We start from the raw sequence: 23045 nt of genomic DNA on the forward strand, positions 1-23045 counted from the left end.
CTACAGCCGAAGCGCAATGATGGCCATCCTGCGACCGCGGAGCTTGCTCGTGTAAGTGGCGGTGGTCTTCACGATACAATTGCCAATCTTAGATTTGACCCGCTCCGCCCACGCTTATCGATTTTCCTGCTACCACTGCTGCTGCATCCGGCAGATTCTCTACTGCCGGCGCAGCAGGCCTGTACGTTTACAGCCGGCGCGCCGCGCATCTTGCAGCCGAGCGCGGCACCAGCTTCGGAGGGCGCTACGTCGCCACGGAGCGTAGCGGTGGCGGCATCTGAGTCTTGGCCCGGCTCCGTCTTGGTCGCTGGACGTGATATCGGCAAAGCAAAGCACGAACAGCCCATCGTGCTCGCCATCGTTCCTGCTTGCCGCCCCGGGAAACCGCGGCTCTCCGAGTCGCGATGCCTCAAGGGTGTTGGCAGGCTGGAGTGGAAACCAGTCGAAGGTCATGACGGGAATTGCGCGCCAAGGGCGCTCCAAGAATCAGCCCAATCTTTCCGGGTGGTCGCACAGGACCAACCCAAACGGCATCACGGTGACCATCATTCCCGCAGCATATCACGCCCCATTCGCAAAAGGTATCCTTCATGTATTCAATCTCTCTTGTTGCTTCATGTATCTCTGCATCCCGCAGTCTTACCCTGCACTGCAAATCGAACATCGCTATATCATTGAATGTCTAATCCAACGAAAGTGCCTTGTCCGGGATGATCTAAACCTGTTATGATTGCTTCATACTTGTCATATACAGCGATGATGGGAGAGGCCACCACTTAATACCCGAATCCTGCTTGGTACCCGTTCATCCCAGTAGCCTGTGGCATCTGCATACCCGTTGGTTGCCCCATCATTCTAGCAACGGCAAAGCGCGAAAGCAAAAAGAAACCAGTAACGATTGTCAGTGCGTCCATGATGATCTTTTTTTTTCTAGACTCACTGCGGCGCTGCTGTGATCAATCTCGGCCCACCAAGGCCACCTGGTCCCAGTATCGGTGCCGAATCCTCTTCCTCCTGCTTGGTCTGGGTGCGCGTCGCCAGTTCCTTGAGCTGCTGCTCAAGTTGCACCAGCCGCGAGTTGCGCTGCGCCGCCTTCTGGATCAGATACGGCTGGACGAAATCGCTGGGGATGCCTTTTCGCCAGCGCAACTCCATCACGTAATCCTCGTCCAGCAACCAGTCGGCTGCGAGCAGCATCGCAGCTGTCGCCTCCCAATTTCCCAGAGAGACAACGTACTCGAACAGCGATTTGGCCACCTCCTTGCTGTTCGACTCGGCTGCAGTGGCGATTGCATCCTTGATCAATCGATCCCGCTGGCTCAGCGCGATACTATCCGACCACAGCTTCTGCTTGTTGTACAGCACGACAGCGATCCGGCGGAACTCGAGCAGCTCGCTGTTCTCCAATCTTCGTGCCAGCTCCAGAACGCCAAAGGAATTTACCGTCCCGATCAAGCTACGAAGCTGCGCGTGGTCCTCCTCCTCGACCAGCAAGTCGAACACTGCCTCGTTGACCTCGGTCGCGTCGAGCTTGAGGCTGCTGAGCAAGAACCCAGATGCGAGCGGGAATGCGTCTGACTTTCGTAGCATCCGGACGACACGGCCATGATCCAGACGGTTGGTGCCAGATAGAGAGACAAGGAGGTCATTAAGCTGTAGGGGATGTTGTTGCAGATCTGTTCGACAACCAAAAATGACAGTTCAACTTAGACTCTTCGAACTACCATAAAGCGATATGACTCACAAAAGTTAATCGCCCGGTAGAAGATTTCAACATTGGACACCTTACCGACAAGACCCTTGAAGGAGTCGTGTCCCAAGTCTTCCCAGACGACGGTTCTGTCCATGGCCATCATGGCGCACTCGTCGTGCTCGGAATCCTTCATCAGGCAGTATGCCGCTTCGGGCCAGAGAGCGTACTGCTCGCACATACGCGCAACGGGCGGCAGGTTCGTCCTCGACCAGTGCATCTTGAGATGTTCCATCAACTTTGTCGGCCTGTACTTGGCGAGCGACTGGGCGCAGAGCGTGAATAGCGCCTTGGATGCACGCTCGAGACCCAAGCCAGCCAGGAGCAGCTCGAGCAGCTCGTCAAAGTAGCCTAAGCGCTCGTAGGCGCGCGTGAGAGCTGGGAGCTCCTCTGCACTGCCGACAACAGCCAGACCGGCGATCTGGGCCAACTTGAACTCTCCCTTCTTCAAGCACGCAGCATGTACCTGTTTCCAGACGCTCGTGTTGCCAGCCTTACGAGCGGCCTCCACGGCTCCCTGGTAGTCCCCAAGGAAGACTAAGGTCGTGGCGAGACGTGCATAGTTTGAGACACTCGAGAAGAGGATCTTGGAGGCCTCGTAAAGCTCGTCGTTGAAGCACTTTTCACCAACGCTAAGCACATCCGCGACGTTGGTCATGCTGAGGAATTCCTCCATGTCCGACAGGCGGTTCGCCTTAGCCAAGCAATATGCGTACTCAGTGTCGATCAGCGGTTCCCTGGCCTTCTTGCGGGCCATTTGGAGGTAGCGGATCAGCTCCTCTTCCCGACCGGCATGCTCTGCGATCTCGATGACCTCGGTGAAGTTGGAAGGGTCCTCCGCCTTGACGTACGAATCGATGGCATCCTTAATACGCAGACCATCCAACTGGGCTTTACCGAGGCGGCTCCACAGCTCGGGCTTGTCAAGCTTGTTGGCGTGCTGGAACGCGCGATCGATCGAGACGATGTGTTCAACCAGCACATTCATGGCGTCCAGCTGGCGGTCCGCCTTCTGGAAGATCTTGTACGCCTCCTCATAAAGCCCGTGGTCGATGGCAATCTTGGCAATCTCATCGACGTCGTAACCGTTGAGGCGGTCGATCAGGTTCATGACCTTGCCCTTGTCGGTCCTTACGGCGGTGAGCAGGAGCAAGTTCTGCAGACTGCGGTTGTCACTGAACGCCGATGGCTCCAGAATGATCTTCTCAAGGAGCTCGATGAGCTCATGTGGCAGATCGGCAGCCATGAATGCCTTGACAGTGACAGAGACATCTTCCGGGTTGGTCGACTCGGGCACAGCGGTGGAGACGACCTGGTCAACGAGCTGCCTGCGGTTGACATTCTCCGAGCTGAGGACTTGGTCCCAAAGGGCGAGCTGGCGACGCAGAACGAGGTAGCGTGCCTGGTGCTTGAACATTGCGTTGTCGTCGGTGATCTTTATGAGCTCCTCGTCGCAGAACCCCTTGGCGTAGGCAATGTAAGCCAGGTAAGGGTCGCGCTTCTCGCAGTACTTTCCAACAACCTTGGGATCGTAGAGCGTGTTTTCCTTGAGGAACTGTTCCGGGTTATTATTGTTGTCAATGTAGACCTTGGCCATGGCGTTGTACAGACCTTGGTCCGTCTGGCCGGCGTCGATCTTGGACTGGATCCATGGGAGGATCAGCTTAAGGCGGTTGCGTTTCTCCACCTCCTCGACCAGCTCGTCGACCGGGATGGGGCCGGTGACGGAGCCTAGGATGTTCTTAATGACTCCTTCGTCACAGTCAACGTCGAGTAGGCCGCCGATGACCTGCGGCGTGCGGCTCGAGTTGACGCGCTGAACATATACCTCGATGAAGTTGATCAGCATGTTCTGGTAGAGGTAGAGCACAAGATCGTGGACAAAGTCGAAGCGGTCGCAGACGATGATGAGCGGCAGCTGGTCCTGCAGCTTGGCCTCCTTGAGGAAGTTCTTGACCTTCTCCGGGTTGTAGTAATTCGACTCGCGGCAGATTCGCTCCACCTCGCGGATCTGGCCGGTGCGCGTCGCAGCCTGAATGTACTTGAAATGCACCTCGGGGTCGGTCGACAAATTGACGACGGAGCCAAGGTAGTAGTACAGACCCTCGAAAGACTTAAAGTTCTCAAACATCTCGATGAGCTGAACGGGTCCGAGCAGGTCGGAGTACTTAGTGGCGATCTGCACAACGACGGAGAGGTTCTGGCGGATGTTGACTTTGAGCATCTCCTTGAGACAATCTAAGCTCTGTTCGACCGTCAGACGGCCAAAGTACTCGACGAGCCACTCAACGTTGAGCAGGTTGGAGTGCACGACAGCGCGTTTGATGTCGGCAATGTCCTCATAGTGTTCCAGCGCGCGCTGCAGCAGACCCGCCTTCTCGCAAAGGTTGGCAATCCGCGGGCGGTCATAGTGCGTGAACATCTGGTTTCCAAGGATGGCATCGGCGACCTGGGGTGCATTGACGAGGTTCATTTCGAGCAGACGCGTCTGCAAGTGCGCCTGCTCGGGCTTATTGTCCTTAAGTGCATCAAGCAAGAACGATGTGGCCTGCTGGATCATGTTCTGACCCATAAAGATGTCGGCAACACGCTCAATGTCGACCAGGGGCCCGCTCTCATCCTGCACAAGGCTGCTAGCGAACTCGGCGCCTTTCTCCGGGTTGATGCGCACAATGTGCTGCAACAACGCAGCGTAGTCAGGCGTGTAGCTGACCTTTTTGGCATAGAGAATGATCTTGTCGACTTGACCCGTCTCGGCAAAGCAGGCGACGACTTTGTTGGGCACGTTAGCGCGCAGATAGACACTTAGCGCCAGGTTCATGTCATGCTGACGGACAATATCGCCGAGCTCCTCGCTGCACTCGATCTTGTTCTCTTTGAGCCACTTTTCGAGTAGGTGCTTGCGGCCCTGCACAAGCACGGGACGTGCAAGCTCAAGCGACTCGAATTTGTTGAGCGTGCCCTTCTCAAGGAGGATGCCAAAGTACTGCAGGATGGGCGAGAGTGTGCCAGGCTGGTTGGGGACCTGCTTGAACTGCTCTATCGTCGTCGGCGTGCGTAGAATGCCGCGCGGTGAGTTGGCAGCGATCTTGGCTGCTTCGTTGTACTGGCCAGAGCTGAAGAGCGAGTGGAACTGTTGCAGGTACAAATCATCCGCACCAGGCAGGTTGCCGCGCGACGCCAGCTTGAACGCGAGCTCGGTATTGTTGAGCGTCGTCAGGATGTACGGGATCAGCGTGTTCTCGTCCGCAGTGACTGAGAGCACCTGTCCCTTCCTGTTGACACCGATGATGCCGCTCGTCGACTCGTGCTCGGCTGTGATGAAGATGGTCTCGCCGGAGATGCGGTTCATGTAGATGCATGTACCGCTCTCGAGGTCGTAAAGGTGGATGAAGCCGTATTTGGTGACGAGGTAGACGATGCCGTAGCGCTTGCTGACCTGCATAGCGACGGGAAAGTCGTTCGCTGCCTCGGGTGGGAAGAAGACGTCGACAGCCTTTTTGGTGAAGGCTGGCTGGCCCGCCTGGTGGTCGATCTCGACGACGTGCAGCTTGGCGCCGGTGCCAGTGCGGACGGCAAACGTGAACAGCTTGAACGGGTTGGGCGAATCATCCGTCTTGATGTCTGCAAAGGCAGCAGCGTGGCCCTCGATCGGCTGGGAGACGGCCCGGTCCTTACTGTATAGCTGCATCGCTCCCTTGACGCGGAATGCTCCCGGTGTCGTGTTACCTGAGATACCGATGAGCACCATCCACTTTTCGTCTGGGCTCACGCGGTAGTTGATGATCTGCGATCCAGCGAGACTGGCATGCCTGTCGAACACTTTAGTCGGCACTCCTTCGCCTTCCATGCTCCAGTGGTAAACGGAGCCTTCGGTTACGACGCCGAGGGAAGTGTTTGAGATCCACTTCCAGAAGGTGACATCCTCGTTCATGACGTGCGACTTGACCTTGGCCTTGGCCTCGATGTTGAAGAGCTGGAGCTGACGCCCCGACTTGAGCGCGATAATCTTCTGCACTGGGTTCATGATGGCCGAGTCGGCCGTGATAGGCCGGCGCATGCTGCATTTCCGAATGAAGGTATCCCCATGGTCAGAAACAAGAGCCGGGAAGAGCACGCGTGCCACTCGACTGCTACTCACACATTGCTGATATCGTTCAAGTTGACAATGGCCACCGAGTTTTGTCCATTGATGCTTTCCCGCACACAGACAAAGTTCTCCGACTCTAGCGTGACATTGGCAAAGGAGATGGACTCGGCCGCGATGCCCAAGTTGGTGAGCTGGACGTGCTCCGAGAAGAGGATGGGCTTGTCCGCCATCGTTGCTGTATAATCTGTGCGGCACGCAAATGGTATTTCTATCTTCCAGATGAGATGCACTATTTTCTGATGCGAGCAGCGCCAGATACCCCGAAAGAGAGCTTGCTGCTTTCAGTCCGCTCCACTCGCTGAGGGTATGGTCCAAGTCGAGGCTTGGAGGACCGCGCAGTTGAGCGAGAGACGAGTGAGAGGCCTCGAAGGGGGAAGCTTGGCAACACACGCGCTTCTTCCGAATGTTGTGCGCTGGTTAGATGGGCGAGCGAGTACAAATGCTGCTCTGTGCTGCTTCTTCCGCTCTTTGCGCAGAGTGCATCCAGGCAGTGGATGCTGTGCCTGCCTGTATAGCTGCGATCAGGAAGAAAGTATTACTGTAGCAAGGCGAGGGATTGACTGCGTGAGGTGGATCTCATCTTCGTGCTGGCGGCTGTGTGGTTCGATGGTGGCATGGCAACAGCGCGGGCGCGGCACAGCGAGGAATGAGACACGTTTGGAGAGAGGTCTGTGCGGCTGACGGCAGTGGGCACTGTAGTATTCTGTTCCGCTCAGTCGCGGTCAGCCAGAACCGAAACGCCCGCTGCAACATCACGTCGAAAGAAGCCGCGTCATTGAGATTGGACCAACTAACACCTTTCTTGCAGGCCGCTTGAACATCAATGTCTTCTTCGTTCTCGCGTATAGACTCGACATCGACTACACCCCCTCATCGTCACGGAGAAGAACAGGCGAGCTCACAAGAGCCGTGCTGCATAGAAAACATGTCGGACAACAGCAACGAAAACGCCGCCGCCGCCGGCCCGAGCAGCGGTGTGGCGGCAAATGGCTCATCGTCCACGGCGTTAGAAGCGCCTGTCATCACGGGCGATGCGCGCAAAGACGCTGCACTCGTCGCATACAAGAAGGCACTAAAGCAGCACGAGGACCTATCAGAAGGGTTGAAGAAGCGTGCGTAGCGGCGCTCTGAGAAGTGCCTCGTTCTGAACAATGGTGGCTAAACTGCTTTGCGTTTTCCTTTCTTCACCTGCTTGGGCGTAGTGCGCTTTGGGCTCAAGGATCTGGAGACGGACTTTGACAAAACCGAAGATGACATCAAAGCACTCCAGTCGGTAGGGCAGATTATCGGAGAGCTGCTGAAACAGTTAGACGAAGAGCGATACATCGTCAAAGCATCCTCAGGCCCTCGCTACATCGTCGGATGCCGCTCCTCCGTACCCAAGCACAAGCTCAAGCAAGGCGCACGCGTTTCCCTCGACATGACCACGCTGACCATCATGCGCATCCTTCCACGAGAAGTGGATCCGCTCGTATACAACATGAGCATGGAAGACCCTGGCGGCGTCACATTTGCTGGTATTGGAGGTCTTGGTGAACAAATTCGGGAGTTAAGAGAAGTGAGTGCTCCATTAGCAGCATTTTTGGCCTGTGACCCCTCGAGCGACCCGCCTGATCACTTGCGTCCTTCTTTTCCTAAGGTCATCGAATTACCGCTCAAGAACCCAGAGCTATTCATGCGTGTGGGCATCAAGCCACCAAAAGGTGTTCTACTCTACGGCCCACCAGGCACAGGCAAGACTCTGCTCGCGCGCGCCGTCGCCGCCACGCTCGAGACCAACTTCCTCAAGGTTGTCTCGAGCGCTATCGTCGACAAATACATTGGCGAAAGCGCGCGCTTAGTCAGGGAGATGTTCGGCTATGCAAAGGAGCACGAGCCATGTATCATTTTTATGGACGAAATCGTGAGTCATCCGCCTTTTTGGAGCCCTGGAAACGTACCCTCGACATTTTTGAAGACTGACCAACTGCGAATGATTGCGTTCACAGGACGCGATTGGAGGGCGAAGGTTCTCAGAGGGAACGTCAGCTGATCGGGAGATTCAACGGACACTGATGGAGGTGAGCTGCTGGGCTGGAATTTCCTCCCTGGATGGGCTCTTTCGCTCACAGACGCTATGCCTTTTAATGCACCCACACAGCTTCTGAATCAGATGGACGGTTTCGACTACCTCGGCAAGACCAAGATCATCATGGCCACCAACCGACCCGACACACTCGACCCCGCGCTGATGCGACCCGGGCGTATCGACCGGAAGATCGAGATCCCCTTGCCAAACGAGCAGTCCCGGTTGGAGATTCTCAAGATCCACTGCAAGCCGCTGGCCAAAAAGGATGAGTTGGACTACGAAGCGATTGTCAAGCTGTCAGATGGGTTCAACGGCGCAGATCTTCGAAACGTCTGCACAGAAGCCGGCATGTTTGCGCTGCGCGACGATAGGTGCGTTAGAGTTGCTGTAATTGGCACATACATTGCACTTAGGGCTGCCATGAACGCAAATCACTGACCCCCCACGTTTCTCCTCTGAACTACGCTCCTACAGAGACTATGTCACGCAGGATGACTTCATGAAGGCGGCGCGCAAGCTGCAAGAAGCCAAGAAGCACGAGACAAAGATCGACTACTCTGCTGTGTAGCGAGCTTAGATTCGTGTGTGCCTGTATCTTGGCCGCGCATACATGCAAATCTTCATCCCAGATTTTGATCATCCGTTCCAGGAATTTACGCATAGTAGAACGACACAGTGTATTCACTGACAACACTTCAGATGAAAGCAGACACACGTGCTCATGAATGGCAAATTCAATTATTGCGACAGCTAAATGTTATGGTGGACTATGCTAAATTGTGCGTGCGAGATATGACGCATACGAGATGGGAAATATTGTTGAGGGATGCTATCAGAATGAGGCAAATGGTGACTCGCGCTAGCTGACATGCGCATTGTGCGTTATGGCTGCTTCAAGGTCGAACAAACGGCCGCTGCTATTGGATCTCTGATAAGTCCTCACTCAACCATGATGGTGCGCGGCTCCTTCGTCTCAGGCTGCGCCTTCTTGGGGATGCAGAGTTTGAGAACGCCATCCTGGAAACTCGCTTTGATGTCTGGATGGTCCGTCTGCACATTGTTGGGCAAGATCCACGTGCGAGAGAAGGAACCGTAGGTACGTTCACTGATCAGAGGACGAGGGCCATGCCTCTTCTGCTCCTTGCTTGCGCTGCCATTCTCCTTTCCTTCCTCGCTAGCTTCCTTGAATTGTTCGCCACTGCCGGTATGGAACTCGGACTTGAACGAACCGGAGATGGTCAGCTTGCGCGACTTATCATCGAGGCTGACGTGGACATCTTCCTTCTTGACACCAGGCCTGTACAAGTGACGGAAATTAGAAAGCAGTTCAGTACCCAATCATTTACCTTGAAAGACGGGGAGATATGCACAATTCGCTCGTGACCACGATTGTATCACCCGTGTCGTGAATGTCCGTGGCTGGGCCAGCCGGGAGGGAGTGACGGTGGAAAAAATTGGCCGGAGAGCGGGAAGCAACTTGCTGTCCCTCCGGATCAGCGTTGCTCGAATCGGGCTCCGTGTCGAAAGTGGAGAATGGGTCCGGGCTGAAGAAGCTGGTCGGGTGGAACCAAGGCCTGAGAGAAAGCGTCATGTCGTTGGCTGCTGGGACGTAGGCTGCTGCGGGTCTCAATAACCGTGCGCTTAGGCTGAGTGTGCGTTGAGAGCTTGATTTGGGAAGCTGTTGGAAGAGTGCTTTACGTGCTGTGCGAAAAAGCATACTTGTTGTCTGAGAGGTCGGATATTGAGAGATAGGACGATGCGACTGACCCGCGCTGTTTTATACCCTGCTTGGGCAAGAGCATTGCTGCGCTTTCGAATGGACGATGAGCCTTCTCGGGACAGCGTCTCATTCGTCTGTCAGAGAACATCGACGAAGCTGAGCGAGCAGCACATTAACATCATCGACTTCGTCATGAGCGTCTTGTGAAACAAACTCGCATGGGATGCTGGAAGTGTTTCGGCTCGAAGCTTCTGGAATCTCGCAGATTCTTCGGATGCCGGGGAATCGAGGTGGAAATCGCGGACATGTAGGCGGCGATCTGGTGCAATCCGCACATACTCCGCGCCTTTCCAATGAAATTCGGGTTCAACTACCTTCTACTTCTCAGGCTCGTCATGCCTCTACTATCTGCGCGATGGCTTTCGCTTTGTCGAGCACCTCATCCCATTCCTTCGCAGGGTCTGAAGCGTATGTAACAGCGCCGCCCGCTCCGATGGAAACATCTGTGGTTCGGTAGAAGAAGCGCTCAGAAAGTCAGCCTCTCTCCAAGCGCATGCGAGAGAAAGATGCCTTGCTATCACGCACCTCTGCCTTCCACATACGCGGTGCGAATAATGACGGCAAAGTCCGCTGAGCCGTCGATGCCAAGCCAGCCAAGCACACCTGAATAGATCCCTCTTTCCGCATCGAACGCCTGGGAATGAGCCTCCGATCCGTCTTGTGCACGATCACCATGATCGGGCGCGCAAAGGCCACGTCCGAGGCGTTCAATCTCATCGAGGATTGCGACGCTCCGCTTCTTGGGTGCGCCAGTCATGCTTCCGGGCGGAAAGCAGCGGGCGACTGCCTCCGTGGAGCTGATGCCGGACTTGAGTTGACCTTGAACAGTTGTGACGAGCTGATGCACGGACGTGTACGATTCGACAGACATCAACTTGGGGACCTGAACAGACGCTGGTTTGCATATCGATAGCAAGTCTGCACGGATCAGATCGACGATCTTGTCCACCCAAGTACACGAAAACGTCAGTTGCCGCAACTTTCCTACACTTGCGAAGCTCTCCGTACCGTTGCGCACTCACCATCAGATTTTCGGCCCTTTCTTTAATGTCGGCAGCCAGTGCCTTTCGACGCTTGGCGTCCTCCTTGTCCCTCCACAATTTCTTCTGCGCTTCCTGACATTCGCATCTTCGCGCATCCTGACATTTGCACTGGCATGGCAGCCAGCTTTCTTCACCAGGCTTGTATCCAGCTCGCGAGAGTGTTCCCTTGATCGGCTTCATCTCCGCGAGCCCCCGTGCCGTCACGCGCATGAAGCGCTCGGGTGATGTAGAACAGATGGCACGAGACCCCTTGCAGCCATCGTCGCGTAGGCGCGGCAAAGGGATGAAGGCGGAGTATGGCGCAGCGTTCTTCCTGCGAAGAGTCTTGTACAATTCGTAGTGCATGATCGTTTCGTCCTGTTGGTCGTCGCCAATCTCGAGGGCGATGCGGCCCCTGAATTGCGTCGTCAGACAAAGCTCGTAGCTTTCGCCAGAGGCAATATGCATTCGGCACGACTGTACCTTGTCCATGTACTGCTGCGCCCTGTCGTCTGACCGCATGAGTGGGAGAAAGCGTGGGCGAAAAGAAGACCTGGTGCTCGAAGTGCTGCGCTCCTCACTGGCTTCGCATCCAATGGCCAGCAGTTCGTGCTTGACGAATTGAAGCCATTCATGCGAATCATCAGAAGTAGCGAGAGTAGCAAGGATCTGATGTAAGATATTCTTCGCCGTGGCTCCATTAGCTTCAATTCCTGCTTGCGATGTAAGACCGGGTTCGAAGAGTGCACCACTGTCCTCACAGTGAGACAGGCTAAATGCCGTCCATGCGCCTGTGTGGTGGTCGAAGACAAGGACACGCGAGCACATTGCAAGCTCCGAGTCCGGCTTGCTCGTTGCCTCGTGTGCATTGCCATTGTCGTTTTCCTTGCTCGAGCGGCCATGGAGCAAGGATCCATTTGCTAATGCATCATCGGACAGCGCCGGTGAGCATGGCGAAAGCGAGGACAATGTTGGCTCCTGCGGCAACGGTTCATCTCGGAAGATAGCTTCTTTTCGCATACCATATCCAAAATAGCCCACAAGGCCGCCACAGAACATGTTGATGTCCACGTCACGCGCTGCTTGTGGGCATTCGTGAGATCCACGGTGCCTTTCGCTTGATGTGCCTCCAGGCGTCCCCTGTCTCCAAATAGCCTGCAAGCTCCGCTGGACATCCTGTACGACGGCCCACCAGCTCTCGCCATCGCACAGCTTGAACCTGACTCTCGAGTTTCCTCCATGTGAAGGCGGTTGTGGCAAGGAGACCACGATTTCCCTGTTCTCTCGCGAATAAGACAGCCATAGGTCCGGCAGGGCCATGTACGAAAAGCGCGAGTGTGGGTCCGCTTTTCGTGCGCTGTCGAGCCAGATGCCATCCATCGAGCGACCCGTTCCCACTGCTCGTCCACTTCCATCGTCCTGACCGACGGGGGACTTGAAGAAAAGACGCTCGAAGACGCGCTCCGCTTGTTCGGCGGTTGGGAATCGGTGTGATATTGACGGCGAGCCCAGTGTTCTGCTTGAGAGCGTGCTTCTGTTTGTATTCTCTGAAACGTAATCGGACGGTGGCATTTGCAGACACTGGAGCTGCAATTGCCACGCGCGGGTGTTATCCATTATCGTACTTTCAGTGCATGCAAGGGGGCACGATGGTGATGGATATCCCGCAGTTGATGTTCCATCAATGGCTCCTGGCTCCAACACTGATGAGGAGCCAATAGCGACGCAGGCGCGTCCGGCGCGGACCAAGTGCTGCGGTAGGCTAGATACTTGCGGAGGTAGCTGAGAGACATTGCCCTCAGCTGCTGCGGCCGAATCTTCTCGCATATAATTTTCGTTGGACTCTTGCTGTTCATAGCCTGTAAGATGCTGAGAAGCTAAGTGCAGCCAATTCGCCAGAATTTTCTCCCCATTGCGCGAGTCGATACTCTCGGGATGAAATTGTACGCCCCATATAGGCAGCGAGCGATGGCGCAAGGCCAACAAGACAGCTTCTCCTTCCGTCCCGTTTGTGATTCCTTTTGCAAGAGTGCGTCCTTCACCATTCAACGTGGATGTAGTAGCGAGCGATGCCATAGAAGCTTGCGACGCAAGTCGCGGTGTGGAAATGCGGATGGGCGTGGCAGCTGGGGTAGGGCGGCGCGACGGTGGTAGGATGGGGAAGTTTTGTGGGAGAATGGGAGGTGGGTGCGTGTTGGGAGGGTCGTAGGTCCATGCGAGTGCTTCCAAGCAATTCGGCAAGGCTTCGAAAATGACAATTTCTGTTAGAGGCTGTTCATGTGTGGAGCTGAGAAGTGGAAAAGAACTTACAATTCGGATCAACGGTCAGACTATTGTAGCGAATCACTTGGCAACCTTGCCTGATCCCCTTGAACAACCCTTCCCCTTCGACATCCCCTTCTCTCTCTACTGCTTCCCCGAAACCAAAGAAGGCACTTCTATGTGCTGCTTCCGTGGTCCAACTGAGCTGGCTCTGCACACCATGTCGAATACTTTTCGCACGCCTGACTTTGCCCCCGAAAGCGGTAGCAATGCCCTGGTGGCCGAGGCAGACACCGAGGATTGGGACCGAGTTTCTACCATTGCCATCGCATTTGGGCCTTTCTTGCATACGCAGCAAGCGTTCTGCGGCAGCAAAGTCGTTTGGCTCGTGGGGGGTGCCCGGGCCCGGGGAGAGGATGATGGCGTCAATGTACGGCAGGACTTGCGTTCGAATGGACTCTTCCGACGAAAGGAGCGAGTGCGTGTGCGGGAGTACCACCACATTGGAGGCCATGAGCGCGTTGGCCGTGCCGCCGTAGGTGTGTGTGGCATGTGCAGCCGGACTCTTTGATGAAGAGGCTATCAGTTGCTGCAGCTCGAATTGACCTGCATGATGGCCCCGTTCCGATTGCAGGTTTGTTGGAGTTGTCTTGTGTACATTCGACCGGCCAGTCAGCTCGACCGACGAAAAGTCGGTCTGCCATACGCGTGACAAGAGGGAGAGGAGGTTAAGCGTGTACGAGTCAAAGTGGTCCACGATCAGCAGACGAAGAGCCGGTGCCGTTGTAGCTGCCTCCTCGGCTGCTTGGGACAGCATTGCGTGACGGAGCCATACGTGCAGCCTCGCCTTCCGGATTTCAGCCTTCAAAAATGACAGGATCGCTGTTCTCGACGTTGAGATGGTGAAACATTTCAGACGGCTCACTCGAGTCTCCCCGCTCGCAACTAGACCCTTCTTGCTTGGTGACCTAAACTTCACAAGGTGTCCTTTAGGTGACTCTTTGATTGGGATGAAGCCAGCCAAAATTGTATAATCGGTGCAAGCTCCCCTCGACAGCAGACTGGTTTCTCGGACTCTTCGGCTGATGGTCTGATGCTATGACGTACAAGGCACAATTGTTGTCGCGTTGAGTCATGACGTGTCTTTTGAGGAACGTATCAGCCATCAGCATCCCAGCTTGTTGCTTGTGCTTGCTGGAGCCAGAGCCAGAAACTGCCGAGGCGCTGATGGCATGAGGCGCTGAGGTGCTGAGGCCTGGGAACAGCATCTTGCACGGAATTGATGCAGATGAAAACTCGTCAGAGTGTAAATCTGGACTAAGGGGGGTCTCCACAGGGATTCTGACCGTGTCCGTTGCCTCTGGATTCGACGGCACTAACCCGATAAAGGCGAAGAGACCTACCTGCGCACCCAAAACTGGATTACCGAAGGGTCGGATGATTGCTCCAATATTTAAATCGAGGGCAAACTAGCGCAACTCGCAGCTGTCATCATCGCCGAAAATGACGTTACGAAGTTGTCCGTGAGAGCGCATGTCAGCAATAAGCCACATGCGTGTGATGCGTCAATTTGATTGACTCAGCCAATGTTGCGCTGAAGATGCTTCTCCCTATATAAAGAAGTCGTAGGAGAGACTTCTTTCAGTGTGTCTTTCTTTCGGCGTGGTTTCATCTCCCAGCGCGATTCGCACTTCCAGCTTGCCAGGCCAACACAACGGCGAGGTGGACTGGACATCCATCACGACGAAACCCGTGACCATGTCCTCCTCAGCCGGCACCCGCAACAGTATCCTCCTTTCGGAGTACCTCCTGAGTCGACTCGAACAGCTCAATGTTCCAGTAATCCAAGGTGTTCCCGGAGACTACTCACTGGGTCTGCTTTCTCAATTCCTTGATCATCACGCGAAGTCAGGTTCCAAGCAGAACCATGGGATCAACGGGAAGGCGCCCGAGTGGATCGGTAATGCTAATGAGCTCAATGCTACCTATTCAGCAGACGGTCTTGCACGTGTTCTCGGACCTCAGAGACCCAGCGTAGTGGTCACTACCATGGGTGTCGGAGAACTGAGCGCAGCGAATGGGATTGGTGAGTCTCTGCAAGGACCTGTTGCAGTGTCGCAGAGAATCTTCAGTGCTGATCTGCTTCTGTCGACGTGGGATAGCTGGATGCTACTCTGAACGCATCCCTGTGATACACATTGTTGGCACACCCACAAGCTCTGCCCAAGAGCATGGTCTACTGCTGCACCATACGCTTGGTAGATCACGCAGTATGTGACACGTCTGGACCTACCGCATGGACTCACATATCCTTCTGTTCACTTCCCTACCTATGAGATGGCCCCACAGGCGACCACAAGTTTGTCGCGTTCGGTCAGATTGCACGTCAGATCACCGCTGCACAGCTCGATTTTGCTCTACTGAAGCGTGAAGGACGGATGCAACTCATGGAAAAGGACAGTGAGGGTACCGGCGAAGATGCTGCGCGCGAGCTGGACCGCATCTTGGAGGTTTGTGTGCGTCAGGCGCTGCCTGTCTACATCGCCCTACCTTCGGACCTTGTGCATTTCCCCCTGCCGGCTTCCTGCAAGCATCGTCTGACGGAGCAGTCGCTGCAGACAGGCTTCTCACCGAACAAGGCTGACTCGGAAGCATACGTCTTACGGGTGATCACCGACAAGGTTACAAATGCAAAATGCCCCGTGATCCTCGTCGACGCATGCACCCTGCGGCACAATGTCGTTAAAGAGACGCGTGCTCTTGTCGCCAGCTCAGGCCTGCCTATCTTTACCACGCCAATGGGCAAAACGGCCGTCGATGAGTCGGACGCGAATCCTCAGTACGGCGGGGTCTACATCGGCAGCATCTCTTCCCCTGAAGTGAAGGAAGTCATTGAAGAGAAGGCTGACCTGATCATCGCAATCGGAACGCTGCAGAGCGACTTTAACACTGGCAACTTCTCCTATCGTACAAGGAGGGAGTCAACGATTGAACTGCACAGTGACCGCATTTGCGTTGCGTTCGCCACCTATGAGGGCGTGCGCATGAAGGGCCTCTTGCCAAAGCTGACGGACGCGCTCAAGAAACACGGTCGACAGCGACTCGAGAAGACAGAAGAACTGCTTCGCGTGGCGCGCCGTATTCCAACATTCAACAACAAGCTGCCGACTCCTCAAGAGGAGTTGTCTACCTTTACGCACGAGCAGATCGGGGCCATGGGTGGCTCTCAGAGCGTGACGAGCAGCATCATTTCTCAAGCATATCTCTGGCCGCGCGTCGGGCAGTTCCTCCGCCCAGGAGACCGAGTCATTGGCGAGACGGGCACATCTGCGTTCGGCCTGATGGAAGTACGCTTCCCTCGCGATGCTCAGTTCTTGGCTCAGGTGCTCTGGGGTAGCATCGGATGGAGTTGTCCGGCTACCCTGGGCGTCTCTTTGGGCATGAGGGAGCTGACAAAACAGGGCGATGCTGCGGCCAAGCAAGGGAGAACGATTCTCTTCATCGGCGACGGCAGCTTGCAATTGACACTGCAGGAAATCGGAACGATGATCAGACAGGGCCTCACACCATTGATTTTTGTGCTGAATAATGATGGCTACGGTACGTCTCCTTTCCTTGCTTCACGTTTGCCCTGCAAAGAGCGATCGTCTGACCCCGTGTGCACTCGTATGCCACTTCTCCAGAAATCGAGCGTCAGATTCATGGTGCCGAAGCCTCGTACAATGACATTCAGCCGTACAACCACTCGCTGCTACTCGACCTCTTGCGCCCACCGCCCAATTACAGGCGCCCGACGAATCCATCGCATGCTTCTGATCCAGAGATGTCCAAGACAGCTTATCACGCCACACACACCAAGGCTGAATTACATGCACTGCTCAAAGATGAAGAGTTCAACAAGGCTGATAAATGCACGCTTGTTGAGGTCTTCATGCCCCGAGGCGACGCTCCAGCCGCGCTGAGAAGGCAGGCGGAAATGAGCTCGAGCACCAATGCATAGTGATCGTAACAAGACGAGCGGCGCTTCTTGGCCAGGCAACGCATCACAGGCTTCGCATAGCACAAATACGATCGCACTCTGCAGCTTCAATGCAAAAACTTTCTGTATGTCTCCGTTGACCGCATTCGCTATCACATTGTACCATCTTGCTCGCAGACCATTTCGGGTGTGCAGTCCGGTTTTGTTGTTCTGCGTGCGTTTCGTGGTGGTCAAATCAAGAGTAGTGTTCGAACGAGGCTCTTTCATCATCAACCCCGTGTATTAGCTTGCGGTGACGCTGGTAGAAGTTGAAGCTGAGAGCGATAATGTTTCAGTGAAGATAGTTGCGAGTACGAACATATTCATCATTCGGATTCTAACGCAAACAAACCATTCTCCTTTCCCTATGACATGCCACGTTTGCATCGCCTTGGTATAACAGAGACAATCCGAAAGGGCTTGCATAGACATCTAAATCGGGTCATTAAATGATGCAGCGCTTCCCTCTAGGCCTGCTCTGCAAACGTTTGCCCTTAATATTCGTCTCTTTTCAAGCAATGTTGCAGAACCAGTGCTTACACGGAGTACATGCACATCTGATCTCGGGTCTGTAGACCGACCCGCAGCCACCGAGAGACGAGGATTCCAGTGGATATGTCAAAGGGGCACAACGTTGAGACGAGCAGAGACATGAACAAAGTTAGTCTAAGTGCTTTAAGTGCTCTCTGACGGCTTGGCATGCTTTGCGTCTGTGCGTTGCTGTGCGGGTTATAATGCCGACTCGATCGAGGCGGATGGAACACAGCACGTATCGGACAATATACTCATTCAGCGGGCTGCCTTTTCTCAAGGTGAATAAACCCCAGCTGGGAAGCTTAATTCGATGCGCTTTGCAATGGGCCGGGCGTGGTCCTTCCTGTCTGAAGGGCGATAGGCGGCAGAATTCATAGCACGGCGACAGATGCGCCTGCGAGCGATTGGTGCCATTACTGATGCTCTTCCTCACGTGCCATCGCTTCCGCTGCTGCTGCGCTCTCTTGGTCCACTTGCTCAAGCGATGCCATGAATCTGTGTACAGCCAGGTTTGTGGTATACAAGTGATCAATTGTCAATGCCACATCACAGCGACGCCACGACAGACGGCACCACTCACAAAGAAGCCTGCCCGCAAGCGAGCCTGGCAATGACATCCGACTGCCTGCCAGCTTCCTCGATGTGGTCGCGCGCCATGGCGACGTTGGCGGTGAGCTTTTGCAGCGCGCTGGCGAGATGCTGGTAGTGGCGCTCCTTGGCCGCAGACGCGTCGCGCGGCGCTGACATTGATGCTGCAAGTGGATCGAGAAGTGTGCAGGATGAATACAATAGAGGAGGGAAAGACGTGATGAGAGCGTGCACGAGAGCCACTTGTCGTGGGTGCAGCTGGATGGTGGCGCGCGAATAACGCTGCAGGACTTATTAGGAGGGAAGATATGAGGTGTTGGTCCTCGCCACTCCCAAGGCTCCCGTTGAAGCCTTGCTGATAATTCTGATGTGGTTTCTATACCAGCGCGATTGTGCGACGCGTCTCTCGCACTCTACCACTCCGAGCGTCACGCTGCGGCATCAATAGCATCAACCCTACGTTGGGCTCATCGCATTATGGTTTCTGGTTTGTACGATGTGTCTCATCTCTGTACACAGCCAGGCCGGGAGCCCCGCTTACCGGATATTGCATGGGGCCGGGCTGCACCTGGTGAGGACTTCGCATCTGCATGCCAGCTTCTCCATCTATTTCGAGAGCTTACCTCCTTAATGCCCTCCCCCTGCTCGAGAGATATACACCGTTTAGCCGAGAGAGACAAGAAGCTGCAGCGTGATCTCCCAAACTTAAAAAGAAAAGGCAGAACGCCGCCGTCATGACCTCCCGTCATTCCCGCTTCTTCGTGACACCAATCGAGGCGGGGAACACGTTCCAACGGCGCTACCATTACCTTGACATCTCACCACCTGCAGGTGTGCCCCAAAAAGCCACCTTCCTGCTCTTGCATGGCTTCCCAGACTGCCATGCCAGCTGGTCACGCATCACAGCTCCATTGAGCATGTCCGGCTTCCGGCTGATCGTCCCGGATTGCCTCGGCTGCGGCCTATCCAGCAAGCCTGCGTACCCCGATCGCATCGCCGAGTACGGCCTGAAGAGCATGGTCGAGGACCTGTGCGACTTGCTCGACCATGCTCGCGCAGGTGAAGGTGCACTCTATGGTGCTGAAACGATCCGCCTCGCAGGTTCAGGCAAAGGTGGCCGAATCGTCGTCATCGGCCATGACTGGGGCGGAGCGCTTGCGTGGGCTTTTGCTCAGTACCATCCAGAGAGACTGCTTGGCGTCAGCAGCCTCGCGGTGCCATACTCTGCTCCTTCGGGAAAATATGCGAGTATCGAAGAAATCATAAAGCGCGTGCCGAACTTTGGCTACCAGCAGTTCTTCAGCTCGCCACGGTCGACACCGATCGTCGAGAAGCATGCGAGTATCCTCCAGTCCTGCTCACCTGTCTATGTATTGTTGCCAGTCACCACTAACATTGCAACATCCTTTACACGTCACCGATAGCTCGAGCGCTTCCTGCGTCTGGTATTTTCCGCACCCGGCCTCTTCAGCTCGAGCACCAGTCACAACGACCCGCATGCGCCCATTGCGAACACAGAATGGGTGACCGTCGGCAAGCTCGAGCGTCAGCTCACTGGCGGCGGGGATCCGCCTACAACGGGTGGAAAACTACTGTCGGACGAGGAGTTCGAAGGAAGAATGTGCGTCTTCCGCAGCGGCGGCATGGAGGGTCCTCTCAACTGGTATAGAACGACGAAAATCAACGCAGAGACGGAGGCAGGTGCGTTTCGCTTTTCTTTCATTCACCACCGCGCTCCCCTCCCTAATACACTGTACTTTCACAAAACCCTTCAGGTCTGATATCCAAAGGTCTACCCGCAACCCTTCCCGCACTCTTTCTTCAGCCTGACATGGACGCCGCGTTGCCGACATGGATGGCCAAATCGGGCGCGAAGCTCGTCCCTTCGCTTCGGACGGTCGCAGTCAGGAACTGCGGTCACTGGGTGCAACTCGAGTGCCCTTCAACTACGGAGCTCGAGATTCGCAGGTGGTTCGACGAAAAGGTCGTCAAGCAGGCCGAGGCATTGCAAGGCGTGGTCGGCTGGATCAAGAGCAAACTGTGAAACACAGAAGCGGAGCGAAGCATGTACTGTCTTCTTTTTGTAGGGTACACCTGTATTCGAAGAGTAAAATCTATGGACACGTTGGGCGCGCTCAGTGGTGGAAGAGCCGCAGCTCGGTTCGAGCGACGACGATGCCCTGCGCGTTGGCAGCCTGGATGCATGCGTCGTCCATGACGCTCCCGCCAGGCGCAGCAATATAGCTGACGCCGCTGCGAGCTGCGCGGTAGATGTTGTCCGGGAATGGGAAGAAGGCGTCCGAAGCGCACGCGACGCCAGTAAGCTGCGCCGCATGCTGTTTCCTCTCCTGCGCGCTGAGCGCCTGCGGGACCGACTCGAACGCGGCTTCCCACTCCTTGCGTTCCTGCATGGCAACCATGTCCTCGCCATCGACGATGCCCTCGACGAAGAGGTCGATCGCATTGCTCTTCTCTGGCCGCTTGGTGCCTTTCTTGAAAGGCAGCGAGAGCACGCGCGGGTGCTGCCGCAGCCACCAGTTGTCCGCCTTGCTGCCGGCGAGTCGCGTGCAGTGGATGCGCGACTGCTGCCCTGCGCCGAGGCCAATGACCTGCCCGTTGAGCGCGTAGCACACGGAGTTGGACTGCGTGTACTTGAGCGCGAGCGTCGCGACCGTTAGGTCGAGCAACGCCTGCTTGGGGATCTCCTTTTTCTCCGAGACGACATTCGTGAAAAGAGTCTCATCGATCTTGGCATCGTTTCGGCGTTGCTGCAGCGAGATGCCGTAGACCTGGCGCGTCTCCTGCAGATGAGGCTCGTAGTTCGGGTCCATCTGCAGCACGCAGTACTTGCCGCCCTTCTTCTTGGACAGGATCTCGAGCGCTGCGGGCTCGTACCCTGGCGCGATGACGCCATCGCTGACTTCCCGTCCAATAATCTTGGCCGTCTGGGCGTCGCAAACGTGGCTCAGGCCAATGAAATCGCCAAACGAGCTCATCCGGTCGGCACCGCGTGCGCGAGCATACGCGCTCGCGATGCCAGATAGCTCGCCGAGGTCGTCAACAAAGGACGCCTTGGCCTCTGCATTGCTGAGCGGCACGCCGACCGCTGCGCCAGCGGGTGAGACGTGCTTAAACGAAGCGGCAGCAGGGAGGCCTGTCGCTTGCGAGAGTTCCTTGACGAGACCCCAAGCGTTCAAGCTGTCCAGAAAGTTGATGTATCCGGGGGAGCCGCAGAGTGCTACATTCAGAAGCACAACATTGCATGTCAGTTGCTTTGCACCATAATCCTCAGGGAGAGGAGCAGGACGCACCCTTGACTGGCATCTCTCCCTCTGTAACGAAAGCCTGTGCGGGTTTTTGATGGGGGTTGGCACCATAGCGCAACGTGAGCTGCTGGACGGGGGGCTGCTTGGACGCATATTGCTTCCGGAAGTAATCCGAGATGGCAGTGTCATAGTGTGCAGTATGCGAGAACGCCTTGAGAGCCAGCTGATTTCTGAAAGCCTGGCTATCCTTCACGTTGCCAGACCCAAACTTCTCCAGGAAGCCGGCGTAATCCTTCGGGTCGCTCAAGACGTACACTCGCTCGTGGTTCTTGGCAGCAGCACGCAGGAGCGTCACGCCACCAATGTCCACCTCCTCCACTGCCTGAGCGATGGTTGGCTCTGGCTGCTGGGCGATCGTGTCTTCGAAGGGATATAGGTTGCAGACGACAATGTCGATCGGGTCGATCGATTGCGCGGCGAGGTCCTGCTGATCGGAAGACTTGGACGTCTGGGCCAAGATGCCGCCGTGCACAGCGGGGTGCAGTGTCTTGACACGGCCCCCAAGGATTTCAGGTGCCTTTGTGATGTCCGACACGTCCCTGTTTTCACGTGCGTCAGGGAGAGAAGACACGGCAAGGGGACATTGCGATTGCGTGGGCAAGGTGGTCAATCTGTCAGCTAGGGCCGCCGCTCCGAGCAAGAGGCCAACGATGCGCGCACCCGATCTGCAAGCCAGCCTCACGGACCATCTTGGCCGTGCCGCCGCTGCCTAGCAGACGGACGCCTTTGGCTGCGAGGCCCTTGGCGAGGTCGAGCAGGCCGGTCTTGTCGTAGACCGACAGGATCGCAGTCACTTGTTGGTTCGTGGCGGCCATGGTGAGCGAGGAGTATTTTTGGTGCTGTTTCTTCTTCTCAATTACGCTGCCACTAGGTGCCAGTCTTGCGATGTCCAGTAGGATCAGCTATGCACAAAGATCTTATGCCTGCCCGAAGGTGCGGCCTGCATGCGAACGACGTTGCGGACTCTGGTTGGCTCTCGAGAAAAGCAAGTCAGGGAGCTGCACATCCATCTCGCTATTTTTCTCCGCCACTGCACTAACTTTCACATCTTCCGCCCTCTCGGCCGGGAGGGCGAAGCGCTTCATAGGATGGATTTACAGCAAGCCCCACCTCGCGAGGACCTGTGCCCGTCCTACCTGCACGTCTATTTCTGTATTTATGACAGTCGCACAGCCCATACGCCAACAGCAGGCCCGTTGTCACTGCTAGTGTGTCTTACTGGCTAGCCGCATTCGGAGAAGGTTAGACCACAAGGAAGTAAGGCCACAACGCCACGCTATATGTACATACATACCCATGTACAAATTGTGAACCTCTGCCCAACCCTGCCGCGCTGGGCCACCCACGTGACCACCAACGAAATCACCCGCCGGCATCGAGATCGGGCTCAGAAGGGCGGAGAAAGACACCAATTTTCAGGGAACATTAACAAGGCACAGGCGGGCAGGACTGCAATCGTTTGCCGCCTTGCGGTTTGTGCCTGCGACAGTGCAATTCCTGGGTGTGGGCCACCTCATCAGTGTTTCACTGTCTGTCTCGAGCGCCGC

At 55.7% G+C, this 23045-nt stretch overlaps 8 protein-coding genes across 8 annotated transcripts; 3 read left to right on the forward strand and 5 right to left on the reverse strand.

Moving 5' to 3' along the window:
- Positions 1–636: 636 nt before the first annotated feature.
- Positions 637–6070, reverse strand: K437DRAFT_280767 (putative CHC1-clathrin heavy chain; the record flags this gene model as incomplete). Its single annotated transcript, XM_013389755.1, has 3 exons — positions 637–1676; positions 1745–5811; positions 5892–6070. 3 exons carry the CDS (start codon positions 6068–6070, stop codon positions 937–939), a joined length of 4986 nt encoding a protein of 1661 aa, XP_013245209.1. The 3' UTR covers positions 637–936.
- Positions 6071–6714: 644 nt separating this feature from the next.
- K437DRAFT_254351 (putative RPT4-26S proteasome regulatory subunit) lies at positions 6715–8718 on the forward strand. Its single transcript, XM_013389756.1, has 6 exons — positions 6715–7012; positions 7103–7458; positions 7540–7803; positions 7889–7960; positions 8041–8339; positions 8443–8718. The coding sequence occupies exons 1-6, from the start codon at positions 6826–6828 to the stop codon at positions 8534–8536; spliced, it is 1272 nt and encodes a 423-aa protein (XP_013245210.1). The 5' UTR covers positions 6715–6825; the 3' UTR covers positions 8537–8718.
- Positions 8719–8907: 189 nt separating this feature from the next.
- On the reverse strand, positions 8908–9559 carry K437DRAFT_266723 (HSP20-like chaperone; the record flags this gene model as incomplete). The annotated part of the gene is made up of 2 exons (XM_013389757.1): positions 8908–9265; positions 9339–9559. 2 exons carry the CDS (start codon positions 9557–9559, stop codon positions 8908–8910), a joined length of 579 nt encoding a protein of 192 aa, XP_013245211.1.
- Positions 9560–9883: 324 nt separating this feature from the next.
- K437DRAFT_17604 (ADC synthase) lies at positions 9884–14319 on the reverse strand. Its single transcript, XM_013389694.1, has 4 exons — positions 13081–14319; positions 10771–13013; positions 10274–10688; positions 9884–10191 (listed from the first exon to the last, which is right to left on the reverse strand). Exons 1-4 carry the CDS (start codon positions 13847–13849, stop codon positions 10082–10084), a joined length of 3537 nt encoding a protein of 1178 aa, XP_013245148.1. The 5' UTR covers positions 13850–14319; the 3' UTR covers positions 9884–10081.
- Positions 14320–14790: 471 nt separating this feature from the next.
- K437DRAFT_277635 (thiamine diphosphate-binding protein) lies at positions 14791–17032 on the forward strand (the record flags this gene model as incomplete). The annotated part of the gene is made up of 4 exons (XM_013389758.1): positions 14791–15118; positions 15195–15290; positions 15382–16632; positions 16716–17032. The coding sequence occupies 4 exons, from the start codon at positions 14791–14793 to the stop codon at positions 17030–17032; spliced, it is 1992 nt and encodes a 663-aa protein (XP_013245212.1).
- A 965-nt stretch (positions 17033–17997) lies between these two features.
- Positions 17998–18331, reverse strand: K437DRAFT_266726 (uncharacterized protein; the record flags this gene model as incomplete). Its single annotated transcript, XM_013389759.1, has 2 exons — positions 17998–18079; positions 18165–18331. The coding sequence occupies 2 exons, from the start codon at positions 18329–18331 to the stop codon at positions 17998–18000; spliced, it is 249 nt and encodes an 82-aa protein (XP_013245213.1).
- Positions 18332–18801: 470 nt separating this feature from the next.
- Positions 18802–20304, forward strand: K437DRAFT_254355 (alpha/beta-hydrolase). The gene is made up of 3 exons (XM_013389760.1): positions 18802–19509; positions 19597–19873; positions 19948–20304. Exons 1-3 carry the CDS (start codon positions 18907–18909, stop codon positions 20214–20216), a joined length of 1149 nt encoding a protein of 382 aa, XP_013245214.1. The 5' UTR covers positions 18802–18906; the 3' UTR covers positions 20217–20304.
- K437DRAFT_254357 (putative ADE17-5-aminoimidazole-4-carboxamide ribotide transformylase) lies at positions 20254–22467 on the reverse strand. The gene is made up of 3 exons (XM_013389761.1): positions 22159–22467; positions 21484–22037; positions 20254–21410 (listed from the first exon to the last, which is right to left on the reverse strand). Exons 1-3 carry the CDS (start codon positions 22311–22313, stop codon positions 20308–20310), a joined length of 1812 nt encoding a protein of 603 aa, XP_013245215.1. The 5' UTR covers positions 22314–22467; the 3' UTR covers positions 20254–20307.
- Positions 22468–23045: the final 578 nt, after the last annotated feature.

Source organism: Tilletiaria anomala, assembly GCF_000711695.1.
Source record: "Tilletiaria anomala UBC 951 chromosome Unknown K437scaffold_11, whole genome shotgun sequence".
NCBI classification, from domain to species: Eukaryota; Fungi; Basidiomycota; class Exobasidiomycetes; order Georgefischeriales; family Tilletiariaceae; genus Tilletiaria; species Tilletiaria anomala.